General features: G+C 43.0%; 1 protein-coding gene across 1 annotated transcript; it reads right to left on the minus strand.

Annotated features, from left to right (window-relative positions):
* Positions 1–258: 258 nt before the first annotated feature.
* Positions 259–19,928, minus strand: kdm2bb (lysine (K)-specific demethylase 2Bb). Its single transcript, XM_062412341.1, has 21 exons — positions 19,702–19,928; positions 19,062–19,206; positions 18,522–18,600; positions 18,339–18,385; positions 17,294–17,472; positions 17,063–17,169; positions 15,300–15,393; positions 14,901–15,054; positions 14,596–14,711; positions 13,871–13,997; positions 13,230–13,636; positions 13,051–13,137; positions 7,620–7,850; positions 6,241–6,384; positions 6,053–6,139; positions 5,620–5,946; positions 4,480–5,543; positions 4,221–4,384; positions 2,979–3,140; positions 1,886–2,104; positions 259–1,151 (listed from the first exon to the last, which is right to left on the minus strand). The coding sequence occupies exons 1-21, from the start codon at positions 19,744–19,746 to the stop codon at positions 970–972; spliced, it is 4,167 nt and encodes a 1,388-aa protein (XP_062268325.1). The 5' UTR covers positions 19,747–19,928; the 3' UTR covers positions 259–969.
* Between the last annotated feature and the right edge of the window lie 829 nt (positions 19,929–20,757).

Below are 20,757 nucleotides of genomic sequence, written 5' to 3' on the forward strand. Positions count from 1 at the left end.
CTCTGCTTCCTCTTCATTAGTCTCATTTATTTATTTTTTTTTATCACGTGGAGTTCAGCTAAGGATAAGGTGTAGACAGACGGTTATAATATTTATCGGTGACTAAATCTACTGACTGTGTTGTAAATGTTTCTTCTCTGCATGCAGCCTCTAAAACGCTTCCTGTCAGTGATGGTCGACAGACACCTTTGTATACAGGCGTGTGTCAGTATAGTTCAGTAACTAGAAGCTGTTAGTAGAATTAGCAGAACGCTTGAGTGTTGGAAAAATAGGCTTTATACACATTCATATTAACTGTATCAGTGCAAATGCTTTTCTTTTTTTTAAACTTCTCTCCCACGAGGACATGGCAACGTATGCAAGTCTCATGAAAAACAAAATGTACAGTGCCTTTGTCCAATCGGAAACCAGGGCACTGACACGTATATAATAAAATATAAAAACACACCCGCACAAACACAAGCTACCGTCCTACAGCTTGGCAAGAAAATGCCTCTCGACAACAAGAGCTTAACAGTAATGCCGAACGATTATCACCCCCCATGGTGCGATACTGTACACTGGTGCATTCAATACTGCACATAAATGTAGGAAACACTTTCTGATACAAAAATAGTACTCTATAATGCAGTCAACTTTGCATTGGAACAAAAAAAAATAATAAAAGATACATCAATACAAAGGAATAAATAACGTATAAACAAGGTGCAAACATCAACAAAAAAAGAAATATTTTTGCAATATTGCCTTCACTGGACGAGATTTCCATTTTCTTAGTTTTTTACATTCGGGCTTAGCAGCACAGCTTCCCTTTATCATCAGGCTGCACAGGAAGAGACAGCTCCCCCCCCCCCCCCCTCTGCTCAGTAGTCTGCAGAGGACGCTCGGCGCCGCGGTCGTCTGCTGCCTCCATGTGGACAGTAGCTCCACCACTCGGTAAATGTCAAAGTGCCTCCGGCGTCCCTCTGTCTAGCTGATCTTCTGCAGCAGTTTCTCCTCGATCAGCTGGAACTGCACGCTGACGGACATTTCCGCGACGAACTGGTCGCACCCTTCCTTGGTCACCTGTTTGCAGTATCGCAGGTCGATGTGACATATGCTCCCGCAGCGCTTGAAATAGGTCAGTGACTGGTCTGTGACCCTGTTGCAGACTGCACGGGGAGAAATGAGGTTAGAAGAGAGGGAACAAGTGATGCGTGATGGGACACCTGCACCGACAAAAGCCACAACATGGATAAATCAAAACCTTTTAGAATATTTGAGGACATGAAATCCGAAGGCCTGATTATGCTCAGCGATGTTTTGGGTGATGGATGAAGAGGCTGATGCGCCTCCCAGGAAAACTAAATGCTTTTGCCTTTCAGCTGTATCCATAATGATTCACTGCTTTACACACTTAATGGCAATCCAAAGAGATAACAAGTGTACGGTCTGATTATTTTTAGCTTTGAGTGCACGTCCCAACGAATGGTAAAATCAATTTTCATGTAATTTAATACCTCTGATACAGCAGCAAGAAGTAACAACACTGCAGCCTTCGGAATGATCATGAGGCTGAATCAACACTTATAAAAACAGATTGAGTACAACCTGAATATATTAATGAAACAGTCCGACCAGGAACCTTTTGGTTTTTATTACCAAAGCTGATAAAAGTCTGTGAAATGGCGCAGGGGTCCTGTGCTGGAAGTAAAAACTATGTTCTTTGGAGGGTGTCCTGCAGCATCGTGAAGTATGAGCTTATTTATAGATTTGTGTTAAATGAGGTAAAAACACTATATATGATATGTGATATACATCAACATTGAATGAATTCAAACGTCATCCCTGAGTGGAAGTGAGACAGAAGCAGGCGGATTTACAGCCGACGAAGACAAGCTCGTACCCGACAGGTTGATGTCGGTGAGCGAGTCCCTGGTGGTCGTCCCTGCAGCCGTCAGGGTGTTGACCGACTGGTCCGTCACGTGGTTGCAGTAGCTGAGATCCAGCTTGGATAGCGAGGGCATGTAACGGATGATGAGGCGCAGGGATGTGTCCGTGACGTCCAACCCAGCCAGTCGCAGGTCCTCCACGTTCCTGAGCTTACTCCTGTTGTCCAGCTGACCTGAATGGTAACGTTTAAAAATGAGTGGAGATCAACAGTGAGCCAGAGAAAAAGGACAGCATTTATGTCTTTGACCATAGAATCATGTTACAATCATGGTAAAGATGGAATTTTGTGGTTGCTCATGTGTCTATACATTATGAAAACTAAGATATAGTCTATACCAAGGTCCGCAAACTGGTGGAGAGATGGAGCAGGGACCCCCTACTGTAGATATTGTTTAAAATGTGTTTTATATTAAACTGGGCTTGGTGCCATGTATAAACATAGCTACCCTGTTATTGTGCATTCAATACTAAGCTGTTAAAATATTACACAGGTTCATATATTCATGTTTTAATTTAAACATGTGCAAGGTACAGGGTGCCATGCCACTGCCATCTATAAACATACATCTTGCATACAACACTGATCTATTAAAGTAATTCACAGATTCATGTTTTTATTTTAAACATACATGTAGAGGAGACAGTGAATCATCAAGCCATCTATGGATGCCACACATACTCCCACATCAGTGAGATGTCGGACCCTGATGGGTAGCACACAACTTTACTCAAACCTTGGACAGATGGAGGTTGTCAGGCAGAGTTTTAAATCAGCCTCTCAATATGTTGGCTGCATGTTAATGTGTATTTAAAGACATTTCAATTTGTGGGGAAAAGATTGGTTAGAAAATAAATCAAGTGACCCCCCTGCAGTACCTCTGCGGACCCCCTAGGGGTCACGGACCCCTAGGGGGGGTCTCATACGACTACTATGATTTCTGCAGCTACAGACTCGTTATTCTCACAAGAAATATATGCCGATAATTAAATAACTTTCTTTCACTCCTCCACTCATTTCTGAGACAGTTTAATCAGAGTGTCAGTACCTGGCCTGTTATCAGTGGGGGGCGACAGCAGGTCCCTCATCTGGGCGTCTTTCAGTCCCTCCACCCACTGGACATCCAGAGTTCGCAGGAGAGGACAGCTGGAGGTGCAGAGAGCAGAGACGGCCACCCAGGAGCATCCTGACAGCAGCAGCACACGCAGACCTGCAGGGACAGCCAAGACCAAACATCCTGTTACACCACGCTGCATCTGTTGTGTTCTGTTGTAAATTCGATTAAGGCTTTTGTGCGGACGATAGATTGATCTGATGAACAGTCTAGTAAAGAAATAGGCCCCATTTACAGGCTGTCTCCAGAGTTTATCTGAGGTCTCAAAATCAAACAACACAGATGCTATATTCACATCTGAATAACTGAATCATCCAGAAAGAGAAGAGATAGATGAAATCCTCTCCCTGGCACCAAACACACTGAACTGAAATCTAAAGTAAACCGTCTACACTCAGGAGCCTCGGGGGACACAATTATCCATATGGAGGAGACATATGGGAGCGTGTTACTAAAACTCATGTTCAAAAAGTTTTATCTCTCACTTCTTAAAAACTGCAAATGCAACATAAACACCAGGATAACCGCCTGTAGTATATTATGTTCTCCAAATTAAATTCACTGATAAAATGGGCAGAAGGTTTATAACTTTAATGTTTGCCTTTATTTTTGACAGATGTTGTGATACCAATTTTCCCTTCCTGATTATGATACCTAGACTTTGTGTACCAATCAGATATCTGAGCATTTTAAATAACGACTTGTTTGATAATGTTTTCTAACAGCTGTTTGCTATAAACCCTGTACGGAAGTGATGATAATCAAAATCAGAATGTCTCTATTTATTAAACTGTCCATGGTTAAATTACTGGTGTTAATGGATACTACTGTGAGGTTGTGTGGAAGTGAGTCACCATCTCCTCATCTCTCTATAATTAATCTGTAGAGTAATTATCATAACCACTAAGAATCTGCAGAGTTGGAAACCTTCACTTTATTCCACTTATTATTTTTAATATGGAATAATTATACAATGAGATAACCTGAACATGAACTAGATATTTCTCAACATGTACAGCTTTTTTTTTTGGTCTTCCTTTGATCACGTTTCCTGTGATATTTAACAAACACACACAATTATGTCGGCCAGAGCAAAACCTGCATCTCATCTCATTTACTGGCTGTTTATACGAACACGAGTCCAGCGCAGTGTTTCCTGGTCGAGTGTGTCCTCACCTGGCAGCCTGTTGATCAGCCAGCTGAGCTGCTTCTTGGAGATGTTGGTCCAGCTGAGGTCCAGAGCGACTGGCTGTCTCCGGATGATGCCGCTCAGCATGAGGGGTGTGATGGACTTACATCGGTTCAGATTGATGCGCTTCCAGAGCCGCTTGTCACAGCACCTGGCGAGACAGGCAGCGGACACTTTCCCATGAGCGCTGTGCGGTGAAGTGCGGACCCAACATGTTGTCAACCCCGCGGCACATCTTGTACTCACCATCTGTTCCAGGTCCGGCAGACGCGCATGCACACGCAGAGGTCCCTGTGGGTCAGGTGACCGAACACCGTCATCCACACCTCCCGTCGCATCACGTGGGCTTCGCCGTCGCTCAGCGGCAGCCGGTCAGGTGGGGGGCTGATGGGAGGAGGGCGGATCACATGGCGCTCCATTTGAACGCATTTGGGCGGCGACCTGCAGGGGAGTGGTCGGGGGCACATGGGCGTGATGGGTGCGGTCCGGTTCCAGCCGAGGGGCGAGTGGCCACGTGGCGTCCCGTTCACCTCCCGCCCCCGATGCCGCAGCCAGTCACCCAGGTCGCCGCTGCCGTTGTTGAGAGGCCATCGAGCCTTCTGGTCATCTGCTTCGTTCTCGGGCTCAGATTTGATTGGCCTGTGGTTTTGATTGGTCAAGCAGTCCTCCGCTTTCAGTGGCCGTCTGTTTTGACTGACCACACCCTCCTCCATTTTCAGGGCCCTGCGGCTCTGGTTGGTGGTTGAGTCCTCTGTTTTTAGTGGTTTACGGTTCTGATTGGACAAAGAATCCTCATTCTTTACTGGTCGCCGATTGTGATTGGCTGGACTGTCCTCTGACTTCACTGAACCAAGGTTCTGGTTGCTCAGACGGTCTTCGGGTTGGAGAACCTCCTGGTTGAACTCTTTGCTCAGCTCTTTGTTGGGAAGCCGCCGCCGCTGATGGCGAGATCTAGTCTGAGTGGAGCTCTTCTCCTGAGCTTCTCCTGATTCGCTACTCGGTCCAGCTCGTGGAGAGTTGGAGGAGGAGTGGTCACTTTCTCTGACCGCAGATGTTCTCAGCAGTGGATTTAACATGACCTTGGCTTTGTTCTCTCTACCGTCTCTCTCTTTCTTAAGCTTCTCCTCTTCCAACTCATCTTCCTCTTGGTCCTCGTTACCGTACTCGTTTTTCTCCTTTCGATAAATCCTGTCCAAGCAGAATCCATCTCCTTCACGATCGTCATATTCCTCATCACCGTGAACCCTCTCAGTCTTGATTTGACGCAGGAGCTTCTGAGTCAGGGGATCATCCGGTTTCAAAAGTTTCTTCTAAGAAAGAAAAGGAGGGAGATAGTTATTGTAAGTACTTAGAATTTAGATTGAGTGTGAATTTAAAGGCACTTACCTTCTTTTTTACAATCACAGGTTCATCATTGGTGTCGAAAAGTTTCCTCTTTTTCCTTAGTGGGTTGTCCTCCAGCCTTGGTCGGGGCGAACCATCCAGAGTCAACAAAGGGGGCCGTTTTTTCGGGGGCTCTTCATCGTTCCTCTTGAGGACGTCTTCCCGCTCTGCCTTCCTCTTCACAGCAGACGTGGTCGTCAGCGCAGTAACCGTTGCGGTAGCCACCAGGGGAGAGTCGGGCTCCTCCTTTGAATCCCGGATTAACCGTGTTTCTTTAAGCAGCGAGCCGGGAAGGTTTGATGCGTACTTGAACCCTGGCCCCCTTTTTTGCTTTGAGGCCAAAAGGGTGGAAACAAAGAGAGCACAACTTTATTTTACTCGCTCTGAGATTCTGAGATTCAGACTCATCCAAAATAAAGTCCATACAGATGCTTACTTTCCCTGTTTTCCCCGCATGGTTGCACTTCGGACACTCCCAGCAGTTTGGCAACTCATCATTGACGACTCCATTGGAATCTTTTACCTGAACGAAAGGCGCAGATATACAGATTACTATGAAAGTCAACAACAGCTCAAATATTCAAAGTAAATTACGGAAACATCAATATGTTCCGGGCGGATTACCTTGAGACAGTTGGGATGAACGATCTCATTGCAGATGGAGCACTCCATGAGCATGAGGTTGAACTTTTCTTCCTCGTCCTCCACAGTGTCCTCCTTCCCTGCCTCTCCACACACCAGACACACTGCTGTGTGGGGAAGGACAGGCTGCGGACAACACACAGTCAAGTTGGAGTTTAGGTCTCTGGTTAAAGTCCTGGTTGGACCATTATCTGCATGTCTTTACCTACTCTCTCACAGTTTCCTTCACTGTGATTAACAAACAAGCTAACCCACACTTATACAATATCTATTAGTCAAGGTTCTTTTAAAATGCTGGTAGCTTTCTGCAGGCTTTTGAATATGTTATCAGTGGATTAAACGTACTGTATATAAACACCATGTTGTTTGAAATGTGAAGGAGAACATGTCAAAGTGATGTCAGAACATTTCACAGCCTTGGGTTTTAATCGCCCACTCACATTATCCAACTGGGAGGCCAGAAAGTCAGAAACACAGACTTTTAATTTTAATCATTGTTGCTCTGAAACCCTTTTATAGATCTTTACTCAATTATATTCATCCTGAAAACAATATGTCTTGAATTTTACAACATCCAACTAGGTGAGATACTTTAAAGTCAGACAAAGTGGCTTAAGACCTTCAAATATTGGAGCAGAAGAAACTTTCCAGTGATTGGTCATTAAAACTGAATCTATCCGTTTGTACCTTATATTTTTAGTTCCAATCAAACCCTGTCTTCTCTACATGTCACTGTCCATGGTGCTGAAACACTCAAACACATGATGAATGGTCCCTCTAACAATTCTGCTGCTGCCACTACTACCTGCTTTATTATCATTAATTGTATAAGTACTCACACAAGTGGCGTAACTAGAGTAAGTAACGATCAGCTGAAACACACTACCATCAGCTTGTACTACCCTTACAACCACGTTTAACACCCTAACAACCTCAAAACCACACAAACAAAGTCAAGCATTTGAAATTAAAGGAAAAGTACAACCATTAAGAGATCATTAAATTAGTTGTTTCATATTTTGGGGAATGCACTTAAAAGATTGATATTACTTCAAAGTCTGTTCACTAACAAACACTTACCAAGTTCAAAAACAACCAGCACATCTCATTTATGTAATTCATACACAGGCAACCTTGTAATAATGACATGTTATAATAATATTGAAAATAATCTAAAGTTTTGTGTTTATTAAACATTATTATTTAATTTTCCTACCATGGAGCATTGTCAGCCTGTTTCCAGCCTTTATGCTGAGCTAGTCAACTGATGGTTGTAGCCTCATATTGAACAAAACAAACTGATCAAGAGTCTTTCACAAAATGACAAAAAGAAAAGTTCACAATATGAACAGGGTACTTACTGCGATGCACTGCCTCATGATGCAGGACTGTTTCATGCGTCCCGGTCCACCAAACTTCTTCATGTCTTTACAGAAGTGACACTCCCCGCACTCCGTCCGCAGGCACGCCTCACACTTCCGACAGCGGGTCCGTCTTCTCCTGGCACCAGATGTTCCCCGACTGGCTGACAGCTTGACTGCAGAGGCAGGGGAGGCTGCCATCTTGGGTTTCGGCCGATTGGGAGGCCGGGGCTACAGGGACCACAGGGGATACAGTGTCAAGAACCTAAATCCATCAACCAACAAATATTACACCACTTGATTCAAAGATCACATTAATTACTGTCTTAAAACGTTATTATTCTGCTATTTATTAAGTATGCTACTAGAAGTAGATGTTGAATACTATGATATATGATAGTATTACATTATGATGAGCGTATTAATATAAGAACAGTGAGGTTAAGGATCCTTATCTCACTAAACAATAAATGGCCATCAAACTACTCTATTTATATCATTGCCTGCACCAAGATGGTTATGGTTTAACCCCTGTCCATTTGTTTACTGGTTTGCGGTTTCCGTGAAACCCAATATAAGGATGTGATACGAATTAGGAAGGAAACCATTACATTTTGGTGCAGATCCAGAAATTGGGTTTTCACTTTCTTTAGCATTTTGAGAAAGATTCTTCAACAATTTCTCTGATTTCTCACAGAATATTTCATGGATCATGATGAAAGAAAACAGGCACATCATCTAGAGGACTAATATTCATGAGTTTTTACAATTTGGTGCAGATCCAAATAAGTCATAAGGTTCCATGGGGGGACCGTTAGGCCTTTGTGGGGGTATGCGCTCTACTGAGTGACATTCTGGTTAAATCTGTGAATTGTTAAACCAATTAATGAAGATTCATGATGGAAGGTATAAAAACGAACTAAAGTGCAATTTAATCCAATGTTCTGAATTACATTGAATTTCATTTAATAACAGTTTTATGCCCCTATAATAAACACTTACAATCACGTTATATAATAAGAATGAACTGAAACAATACATAAAATTCAGATGGGGTCAGTGTTACAGCTGGATGTGTGGGGTTATGCCCGTTCTGATTCAGGGTCAATAGTCAAGACACATGCAAAACAGCACCTGCATCTATATATACACACACGTAATATATAATCTCAATCCAACACAAACCTGATAAAAACACAGCGTGCATAAACACATTATTCACGGCTGTTAAAGCACAAGGAGAAAACAAACACATCAGGAAACGTCCCCAGAGGCGTCTTCCAGATTTAGCACTTCACTTGCTTGCATGTTTGTACTTCAAAGAGAAGCTGCACTTATGGCTTCATTTCTCACATGGATCACCAGGACCCCATTACTCTGTGTTAGGGGGGCGTGAAGGCTGATTCATAACAGAACACATCAAATGTGCTCTATTTAATAAAAGCGAGGAATGGAGATGAGATGCTTTTGATCTGCATCATTATTGCTCTTGTGTTTTTATATTTTTGCTTCTTTTCAGAGCTGAGAGGAACCAAAACCTCAACAGTGCGTTTTTTTTTTACCATGAAAACCACATGTCCAAATACTGGCAACCGTGAGACGTGAGAAAAGATGAGGCAAGAAATAAACAAAGAGCGGCTGAGGACCACTGCAGCTCTTGGAAATGAAGATCAGATTTCTTTAGTTACATCGGCAGGGCAGATTTTCCTAGCGTCAGCATAGCAACAGCCACATCCCGTTCCCTAACAGAACAGTCTATGACACACAGACTTGTAACCAATAAGAACTGTAATGAGACCCTCTGACAGAAAAAGACAGCAGCCTCAGTTTTAGGCATATTACAATAATTTATTCTAACAATAGCCATGAAACAGACTGACACAGGCGGTCAGATATGTGGTTACCAGACAGGATTAGAGGGAAATATTGTGGTGGTGGGTGGGTGTGGGGGGCTTGTGCAGTCTGTGTAGGACTGTTGTGGGGGTGTGCAGGGGGAGGGGGGGGGGGGTAGCACTGGAATGAGACCAGAAAAAGAAATCCATTGCAGTGGCTTAAGCAACAGAATCTGTAACCCTGCTTTTGCAAGATCCAAGTGGCTGACAAGTCAAACTGCTCATGTCAGAGCACATATACCATATTTATAATGGCTATTACACCTTCAACTTTAACTCTAGGTGAGCGGGTTAAACAAAAAAAATGACAGAAGGAAAAAAAGATTAACAATTTTAGATGTCCTCATTGTCCCCTAAATCCCCTCCAAACCCCCCACTGGCTGCTAAGTGGGTGATCACTCAAGCAGATATCCCTCTGACAGACTTAAATAACACAAGACAACAACACCACTGATGGAATTAACCGCCTCTCGGTTTAAGTCACTACCCTCTGTGGCGTCTATGCAACAATATCTTGACCAGAAAATATGACGCTGGCAGCAATTTAGTGAGTAATTGTTGTAGCCAGACATATCTAGTGTACACACGTGCCTCTGTTGGACAGTACAAGAGACCAACTAGTAATTTCTTTGCTCTTCACAGCTCATTCAGCCGGGGATCACTATGAGAAGCAGTCTCTTATGTTCACAGACACAGCCTTGGAAGCTCTCGAGCTGCTGTGGAGAGCAGCGGAAATCAATTACTGTACATGTACTTAACATCACCCTGAAGACAGAGCGTACAGATTGAAGAAACAAGTTGCTTTTTCTATCAGAGCAGAGGAAATTCATGATTACATAACTGGTTGCAACAGAAGAACACATGAAGTGTACGCTGACATAAACAGTTTGTTGTTGTTGTTGTAGTTTCATGAAGTTTTTCAAACTATTCGGACCAAACTTCATTATTTCTCTGTCCCTCGTCTTGGAAAATGCCTGGAACACCAATTGAGTTGGCAAAAAAAAAAAAAGGGTTCACGAGTTCTTGGAGGGATTACTTTCCTGTTAAGCTTTAGAGGTGGCATATGTTGTGAAGCGAACGCTGCATGTGTAACATGTGATTGCTCTGTTACAGTGTGTAGAATGGGACCAAAGTCAAACCTCTAAGAACAGGAAAACGTAGAGCAAGAGTTACACACAAACAAACAAACGGTTTGTCAATAAGTTAAAAATAAGTTAAAATTCAGAGTAAATTACACTGTTTTCAAGATGTTGGGAAAATATTGTGCTAGATGCATGGCTCCTGGAATGTTTGACTTTTGTGGTACCTAAAGTAAGTCACTCCCCCTGCTGTTGCAACAGAAATTCAAATAGGAAGAGATAAAACAAATATATTCTACAATCAGTGTTTTTCAAATCTGACCAAATTATCGTAAAGGGGTGTGGTTCCCAGTTAAGTAAAGAGATATAATAAAATTACCAAAGACATTTCTTGCTGTGTAAGCAACTCTCAGATCCACCTGACACTGACACTGAGCAATATAAAATAAATCCCTCCAGGATGACCGCTCTCCTCCTGGCATGATGCCCTGTTCATTTTATATTCTTCAGATAATCCACATCCTCAGCTTTTACAATCAAACCATGAAAGATTCATCTTCTGAATCTACATGAATTCCCACTCCTCTGCATCTCTCCTTTCAAACAACCAATAGCAGCCCCGAGGCTCTGAGCTGTATAAACACAGCCCTTCTCCTATTGCTGGATTCGCCGGACAAAAACACACAAGCATGCACACACACACGCACAGATGTACACAAACAAAAACCTTAAAAACAACAAAGACTACAACAAACACCCAAAAATAATCAAAGACCGAGCTCAGAAGGTAGACTGAATTAATGTCTCTCCAGGTAGCTCCATTTCCTCGCTGCACTGGGATGCTGCTCACTGCTCTGTCTGGCACAAGCATTCCTCCGGTGGCCTCACTACGCCCGCCTGCAGGGGTGTGATGTGCTAACCTGCTCCGAGTCTGAGTCGTAGTCCTCATCATCAGCGCTCAGCGACATGGCCATGGCTGGTTTTCACACACCGTCCAGCTCACAGCAAACTGACATGGCTGCAGTCTCCTCCTCCTCCCCCTCCTCCTCCTCCTGCTGCTGCTGCTACTGCTGTCTGGCCTACAGCCCTCCCTCCCGCTCCAAGAGCTCCACAATACCACAAGCAGATGCAGGAAACACAGACGAGCCTGCCTCATTTATATGGATCAGCTCCATGAAAAAGAGGAGGGGTGCTGGGAGCCACAGGGCCAATGGGAGGCTGCTGTGCATCAGAATATTTACTGGGGGGGCGTCCACCTCTATCCAGTGGAAAGAGAAAATGCAAAAACGGCGTGGTCATATTCATGACGGATGTCACAGGGATGGGAGAGCCGGCTCTGCACCGGCAGCCAATGGAGCCAGATGGCATCTCATTACAAAAGACAAACACAAAGAGGCCCCATGGCCAGCAGCTGGCCTTTGGAGGGATGAGTGGGGAGTTGGGGGGGGGGGTCCAGAGGGTCCACGAGACCAATAGGAATCTCAGCACATCCTTCCTCCTGTTGAGGCTTCTCTCCCTGATACACCCGTCATGTGTTATTTGTTCAATCAATTATTCACAGTCAATTAAAGCATGAACCGTATACAAAAGATAAAACAGATAAGTCAACTGTGGCAAACTTCACGAGTTTAACTTTATATTTTACCTTATCTGGGCTGATAAACTCTATGATAATTTCTTTCCCCACTATAGTATTTATTTGTGCGCTTTAAAAAATATATTTTCATTTTATAATTGCTATTTTATTTTGAATTGCCTTCTTTTAATTTAGTCTCTGTGTTTGTTGTTTTAACTGTCTCTGCACAGCACCTTGAATCTACCTGTGTGTATAAATAAACCTGCCTTGCCTAACTAAGAGGAATCTGAAAATGAACATCTTGGCATCAATTTATTCTCTAGACAAGGTCAAGCCATTATAAAAACATATATATATTTTCCCGATTAGACAATGAATGAAAAACCTTGATTCTAACACTCTTTTCTCTCCTGATCAGCTCAAGTCTTGATAAAATCAAAAGCGAAGTGATATCGACGTTAAAACATCCAAAACGCTTACTATTATGCTTTTTCTTATTTTCAGAGGCAAATATAATATGTCTAACACGGTCAGAGTTTCAGAAAATGGGCTAAATGCATGATGGAGGTGCATCTGGTCCAGGTACTGGGAAACATAACCCTGCCCGCCCAGCAGAGGGACACACCTCTACCTGCTCGGAGCACAGCTACATTTTTTGGAAGGTTCCTCAGTAGGCCCCTCAGAATGTGCTTTTTTGTGTGTAAAGGAAAGTTGCATTTGTTTGCTTTTCCTAAATGTTAAGCTTTATCATAGCTTTAAGTGATAATCAAGTCCAAATCAACCATATTTGAGATATGAATTCATTTCAATATCAATTGCTGTAAGCTGCTAAATGAATATATACTGCCACAGAAACTGTCCCAATGCACCTGAAGTATTCTTACCTTTACGGTTTTCTTAGGCCACAACACCACAGGAAGTCCAGTGATCGCTAACTTCGGGTCGTCATCAGCATGTTCTTTTAAAACAAGCTAGACAGGCACAGGGGACAGAGAGAAATGATGTGTCACAACTATCCAGTCGTATCTATTACATCAAGCATATTCATGTTTTATAAATGTACCTTGATGTCGTCCAGCAGGGCTTGTGGGTTCTCTATTCCCTCTGGGACACACTTCTTGTTTTCGGGCAGTGACTCCAGCTTCTCAACCAGCTTCCTCAGTCCGCTCAGTTCAAACTCTGTCAAATGAGTCCATTTATTCGGAGACTCGGACACCGGAGAGTCCAAGGGGGTTTTGGGGAAATCTAGAGAAGTGGAGCCCGGATTACAGCTGTCCTCGGAGTCAATCGATAAAACAGCTTTGAGGTGTTGGCCCCTCCCGTGGTCAGGAGAGCAGGGGCCATCGAGGGCGGCCCTGTCTGCTTTCTCACCCTGGTCCTCCCTCGCTTGATTCTCGCACGAGTCCTCGTTCATGTCCTGGCTCCTCGAGTCGGAGGACGGGCTCTCCGTGTTCGCCTTCGTCTCGTAGTCTGACGGCACAAAAAAACAAAGAATAGTGAAAACATGCTGCGGAATTAAGTCTGGTGGCTGCAGAGCCCGTTGGAATGCAGCAGGACAGATGGAGATCAGAAATTTCATCCATTATTCACATCTAATAAGAGATTTAGTAACTTGAGAGAGCTAATTAGAACCGCAGCACAAGACTTTAACAACATGGGAGGGCACACAAGAGATCTTACGAGACAGCTGCACTCTTTACTCACCAATCAGCGCAGGCTCTTTACGGACCTCCAGAGAGAGGTAGGAGCGCTTGGTCAGGCAGTGCAGGTATCTCTCCAGGACGTACCAGCATATCTCGTAGTAGAAGGGGAAACGGAACTTGGAGTGAACCTGAAAACAGAAACAAAAAAACCTTAGAGATTGTATGTACATTACCGAACCGTAAATCACACTGATACAAAAAAAATGTCATTCTTTTTATCACAAGAAGAAAACATTAAATTCTGGATCTATTGAACAAATTGGCGGCACTGAAATGTTTCTGTTTCTGGTTCAAGTGACAGAAAAAAAATGCTGCATAAAGAAGTTCTATAGTTTGTGTGAATTGTCAAATGTGAAATGAGCTGTAAATTGCCTTGAGTGATCTACAAGACTAGAAAAGTGCAGTTCATTTACAGTTTGAGCTGGAAAGTGCTTCTTTCTTTCACATTGAATAAGCAACATTCAAGGTCAAGTGCCCCTTCGTGTCTTTTCAGAGCACACGAAAAACTCAGTAATAAGAGTGAAACAGATCCGCCTGACTTCTGCAGCAGCAGTCTTTTGGTCAAAGCCAAATATTTTTCCTTTGACTCCTGATTTCTCTTGAATATCCACTACACCGTCTCCCACTCCTCTCACTGTGTCACAGGTTAACTCATTTATTCCAGGCAGAATTCATTGTATTACAGTGCCGCTCAGAATTCAGCCACACTACATTGTAGTCTCCTACCTTGGTCCTATTCTCTATCTCATGGATGGTAAGCTGCATTGGGATGTTGAAGCTGTGCAGAATGTTGCCTCCGAACACCAGTGTGTCCTCGGGAGTGTAGACAGCATGAATCCAACCTTAATGACAGAAATGCAAAGGTAAAACACACATTTATAAAGAGAGAGGGATTAAAGCAGATTCATGCAAAGCTTAATAAACTGGTATAATGATCAAGTAAAGCTTTACATACAAGTGGATTAGATTAAGTGGCAGCTAATCTTTTTTTTCTCCAGGCAACTCTAAAAAAAAAAACAATGCCAACACACCAGAAGGGATGAAGAAGGTGTATCCTTGCTTAAGCTCCACTCTCTGGCATCCGTCCGCTCGGTCTCCCAGGAAGATATCGCTCTGCTTGCCAGACAGGACCCAGTCCTCGAACAGGGCAAGGTTATGAAGCGTGGGAGGCACCAGCCAGAACACCTGAGGAGAGGAATTCTTATTTAGTGGTGATGCTGTACAGTTATGGCCGGGTGAGGTGAATAATCAACTCTGTGCCCATTCTAAACCTGCCTGCCTGACCATACACATGCCAAGTTCTCAACGGTTCTCAAGACGTGCATTCAACATACAGATTAGACAGCCAGACATTCCTGGAGTTATGAGATGAATTGTGGGTTCATTCCACCATTTATCTTATATGTTTCGAGTAACTAGTATGAACTTACTTTCTGTCCCTTGAAAAGATGATACCAAACCGAAGTGCCCCCGAAGTCGATGTGGAAATCTGTGTAGCAGCCCTTCACACTCATCAAACAGTACCTATGAGAGAAAGACCATTCACAGGAGGCAAATTGTATAAATGAGATGAGTCAGAGTCGACAGGTTTGTCAGATTGACATTCATAGAAATATCGGAAAAGGGAAAAAAAGGCAGCTCAGCCCCTTATAAGACAGCAGTGATATCAGCTGTGTTTTAACGAAACATTAGCTGCCGATAAAAACACAGTCCATACAAATCACTCACACTGAGAGCTGCAGCACGGAAAATGGTTCTCAATAGGACATCTCTCCTCTGGAAGTTAATTGGGGAACAGTTAGCGCAGCGAGACATAAATGATTCACTAATTCAGCCAGACTGCAGCAGCTCTGTTTATCTAAGAAAAATCTATGCCAAGGAAATCTTTACACTGGATTATGTTGTGCATCCCACTGAGGCCGTTTATTAAAACCTAGTTAGCCCGTCTGAGCAGAAGTAGACGTGAACGTAGCAATTAAATTGTTAGTAAAGGTGTTGAATGATCAGGGCAGGTACAGGTCGTTCTGCTCCTTCTTTCTACAGCACAACACTTGGTTTGCAAGCTGCAGCTACAAATAACAAATGTGGTTCAGAGTCTGCTGTCCAGAAATTTTAGGCTGTGACATGAATTAAATTCTAATCTAAAACGTCTGCAATATCATCACTCGTATAAATCATCCCAGTTATACTGAAGTATTGTGAGGCTACAGCAGCCCGGGAAACATATGACCAAGACTCCTGCTAAAAATCTGAACGTTGAACCCTAAAGTCACATGTGAGAAGAATGAGGAAATAATTAAAAAGACAAATCACATATAATCAAAATAGTTGCCAATAATTGCCTTTTATTTTGAAAGAACTGATTGGAGAGCAAATCATGTACAGTACTTTTCCCCTCGAGGACAAAAGGATTATTAACTAAAGGAGAGTGAAAGACAGAGTGGGATTACTCAGGCAACATAGTGACAGGGAGGAATTTACAGTTTGGAAATGTTAACCACAGTTTAACTGCAGGCACTTGGCAACAGTGTCATTTCTGATAGAGCATTAGTATTCTAATAAAGTTGTAATAGGATACAAATTATTTGTTGCATTATCACGTCTACATCACCACTACACATCCCTTTGATAGTAAAATAACAGATCAACTCCGCTGGGGGGAATTAAACACTAAAGGGGTTAGGGGGCCTCCCTGAAATGTTGTTAAAAACGTCTGCTTATTATTTCATCCAGTGCAGCCCTACTAAAAGCACACACCTAACCTCAGTGGACGCTGTTTAACAAGTATAATTAAAATGATTAAATATAACTCAGGAGAGGGACAGAGTGGAAGAGCGAGTGGTAGAGCCTCTGAGTGATGGAAGGTAATTCGAGGTTAAAACAAATGGCACGATTGGTTTGGATTCTTAGCCGCGTACTACTGCCCAAAGCTGATTGGCCGAGAGGTGTGTGTGTGCAGTCAGACCACGGCTGTTAAAAGACCGTCCTCCACCATCGAAACGCTCTGCTGCCTAGCAACAATCAGGAGCACTCACAGGAGGTGGATGACACCGATAGTACTCAGCGCTCGGCGGTGATGGAGCGGTGCAGGAGACGGATTTGTATTCAAAGACCAGGAGGCAGTTGTTTACATCTCACTCTGTGTCACCTTTTACTCTCCGACTGACAGAGAAGCATTTCAGCTCATTCATACCTTTGCACTTTGGGGTACTTCATCTCGGAGATGACATTGGTGGCCTCTGTTTGGCTGTGTTTCAGATCCGGAGGCCACATGTTGTCCACCCAGTCCACTTGATCCACCTGCGAGAGCAATCAAAATGTCCCTGTCAGCCATCAACATGTTCTGTCAGTCAAACTTACTCTCTACCAGGGTCACGTTTATAAAATCCTTCATCACATCACACATAGTGCCATGTTATCTTACCACCGTGGGCCGCTTGATGAGGTTCTCCAGCTTGGTGTGGCTGAATTCGAGGCTGATGACATTGAAGAGTTTGTCCCGCTCTTCCTCTGGTGTCTCGTAATATCGGACAAACTGAGCCATGGTCATTTCAGAGCCTTTCTGAGTGCTCACGTCCATGACATCCACAGACCGACGACTCCCTGCAAGAGACAACCGGGTGAAAATCACAGACCAGTGCTGGAGGTGTCATTAACATGTGATACAATCTGTCTGTAGGTTTGGATAAAAAGAATAACATACTATTTTAGATCTATGCATGGAGATATATTGCATTGCCGGATTCTTATTCTTATTTATACATGTAATTCATTATCTTTTCCACTAGATGGCGAAACTACACACCAGCCTTGCTTTGACTTTGTTTCTCTCATGTTTCACTTTCACTTTATAAGAAAGTGGACACACACACACACACACACACACACACACACACACACACACACACACACACACACACACACACACACACACACACACACACACACACACACACACACACACACACACACACACACACACACACACACACTTTTAATTGTAGGCAGACGGTTAGCAGAAAGACAGGTATGTGTGTACGTTTGTGAGTTCACTAATTAAGTATCAGAATAAAGATGATAAACAATAAACCAATAACAGGGTTACAAAGTATGTCATTTAAACAATTCATTTAAAGAATGACAATGACATTTTAATTATGTCAATCGGCCCTAATACTTGTCCCGAGACATAAATTAGGATGCTGATCAAACAATACATGTTTAGGAGAACTCATATATTTTAAGTGGATGTCTTCAAGCAGGCGAATAAGCTTTTTATAACTTTTTTATTGCAGAGATTTGTTTCATGACCATGATTATGAATGATTATTAATTCTTATTTTGAACATCTCACTCCTTCACTGTGTACTCAAGTAGTTTTAAATATTGTAAGGTCTGTTTGCGACATCAGTAAAACATGAATGCATGAGGTTTAATGTGTGTGTTGTTGTTTGTAGTATTCAACTTACCAACTAGACCTTTGATTTCACTGACTGTAAATTCTGGATCGGGCATTCTGTACATGTGAATCAAAGAAAGGGCAAGATGACATTCAATGAATTGGTTACAGACAGAAAAAACACACATAAATATAGAAAAAGTACAGTCAAAGATTTTTCTGACCAACTAAATTGACAGAAATGGCTTCTCACCTGATGCCAAGTCCATCTTTCTCTTTGAAAATGAGCGGGATCCTGAGAGCCTCCCTTTGCACATATTCATAAGTGAAGTCTGGAACACAGTGCATAAATGTTTCGGACCGAAGAAAATGATAGACATTCAATTCATAACAACTACATTTGTCCCTGGGGGGCATATTCTTGACATTGGGCAATTCTAAGGCAAGAAGGGCATGTCAGGACAACAAGTTAAAACAAGTAAGATAACAACGTTGACTTCAGTGCAATATCCTAGACAGGTAATACTCAGTGCAGTGAACTAAAATGATAAGTAGGAGTGAAGTATATGACTGTAAAAGAACAGTGAACAGGATAAAGGCTGTGAAAACTGGTTGTTAGAACCTAGATAAAAACTGAATGATTAAAGGGATCAGTTAAGTAATAGTGCTCTGAGGTAAGTAATAAAAAGAAAGTAAAGTTATATGCATGTCTCTCTTGTATTGCAAAATGCATAAGAATAAGAATAAGGAACATGTCAAATCAGATAGAAATGTTGTGTAAGTAGTCAGTTACCTTTTCCCTCCATCAAGTGGACGAAGTTCGCGCTGTATCTGTCACTGACGAGCTTCTCCTCCACGCTGAACCCTCGGATGTTGGTGATCTCCTCCACATCGGACGGGTCCTCGTTCTCATCATACATCCTCCGGCAGATGGAGCGCTGCGATCCAAACATGTACACACATGACACAACAGTAGAGACACAAAGGCCCCTGCATCTGCATGTAAACACATCATCACAGCAAACTGGGAAGTCATGTATTAACTAACTTTAAACCGGGATTGACTACAGGCTCATCCTCAGGTTGTGCTGCTGGTGCATTAAGGTTTTTTTGGTGACATTGTTTTCCCTTGCATGTGACGTCAAGTGCAATAATCATGAAGCGACACTTGTCCTGATGAAAGGCAGCAGGTTTTCTAGTGTGTGATGTCCCAGCAATGATAAATGTTTGCACGTTTTCCCTCACGTGTCCCGACGCGCTGAACTGTGACACACATTAAAGAAGTTGTAGAACGTAAAGCAAGCGGAGGTGCCTCGGTCTCCTGCAGCACTGACCGACACCACCTGCGTCTGTAGTTGCAGACGTTAGCTTAGCTAAGTAATTAGCTCGCCTCATGAGCTAACGACAACACGGCGGATGGGGGGTCTACGCACCAGCCTGCGTCCGGATTCAGGGCACGTCTCCGCGGGGTCCGCCATCCTCTCTCGTCGGCGCCGTTTCCCCGGTGGCTCAGTGTCGGGGGAGCATCCCCGTGCGCGGCGGGGTCGCGGCAGCACTTAGCACGCTGCTCGGGTTCAAAACAAGGGGAACCATGTTTTTGTGTGTGACGTCACCGCCAGAAACCAAAACATTGTTGGACGACGTCACGGCATGAGAAGCAGCACACATGACACAACACCGATCATATGTGTGCACAGGGCCTGAACAGCTCTATGTGTCAATATGTCATCCGGGTCATAGCGCCACCTACTGATCAGTGTGAAAAATAAGTTGTTGTGATTATTATGAATTTTTTTCTTGGGCCCGCTCAGTGCTATCATGAATTTGTCCATCTTCTTCCTGTGCTTAGTTTCTCATGGGAATGAGCAGATCATCCAATCCTTAATGTTAATGTAAATGCTAAAGTTTGGCAGGCTGTAGTATTGGCAGGACTTCAACCACTTATTCATTGCACAATATCTAATACTATGTCAATTTAAAAATAAACTAAATAAAAAAACGAAAAATTAAAAAAATATTTTAAAAATATATGTACTTTTTTTATTGAAATAACATTGATTAAATTCAATTAAATTTGTTTTAATTAAATTAATAAAAACACATCCTGCGCAGAAACCTACTGCGCACAACCTGAACCCATGACCTTCTTGATGAAGGACGGCGACTTTACCAACTTGGCCACAGTGCCAGCTGATATCTGTTAGGAACTAAAAGGAATTTAAACTAACAAGATTTCAAAGATTTATGCAGAAAATGCTGAGTTATTTAGAGTTTCCTCCTCTCCATGTTTCTTGTTTTATTTCTTTCCCTTCTCTCTCTCCATCTAGCTGCCCTCCTCTCCCTTCACAGTATTTTCTCACCCTCGTTTCATTCTCTCTCTCCCTCCCTCTTCGTCACCTCCTGCTCTCAAAGTTGAACGCGGAGTTTTCAACTCATTCAAACTCACATTACGTGATTGACTTGTTATTATAACTTTCATAATAATATTT

The sequence above is a fragment of the Platichthys flesus genome, chromosome 19, assembly GCF_949316205.1.
Source record: "Platichthys flesus chromosome 19, fPlaFle2.1, whole genome shotgun sequence".
NCBI lineage: Eukaryota > Metazoa > Chordata > Actinopteri > Pleuronectiformes > Pleuronectidae > Platichthys > Platichthys flesus.

Bases quoted from the DNA above. Each gene is read 5' to 3' on its own strand.
- kdm2bb (XM_062412341.1), bottom strand. From the start codon at position 19,746: ATGGCGGACCCCGCGGAGACGTGCCCTGAATCCGGACGCAGGCTG. The intron at 17,473-18,338 runs GTAAGTTGAATA...TGTCTCTTGCAG, and splicing joins TGAAATCAAAGGTCTAGTTG to GGAGTCGTCGGTCTGTGGAT. The intron at 13,998-14,595 runs GTAGGAGACTAC...TTCTGTTTTCAG, and splicing joins AGATAGAGAATAGGACCAAG to GTTCACTCCAAGTTCCGTTT.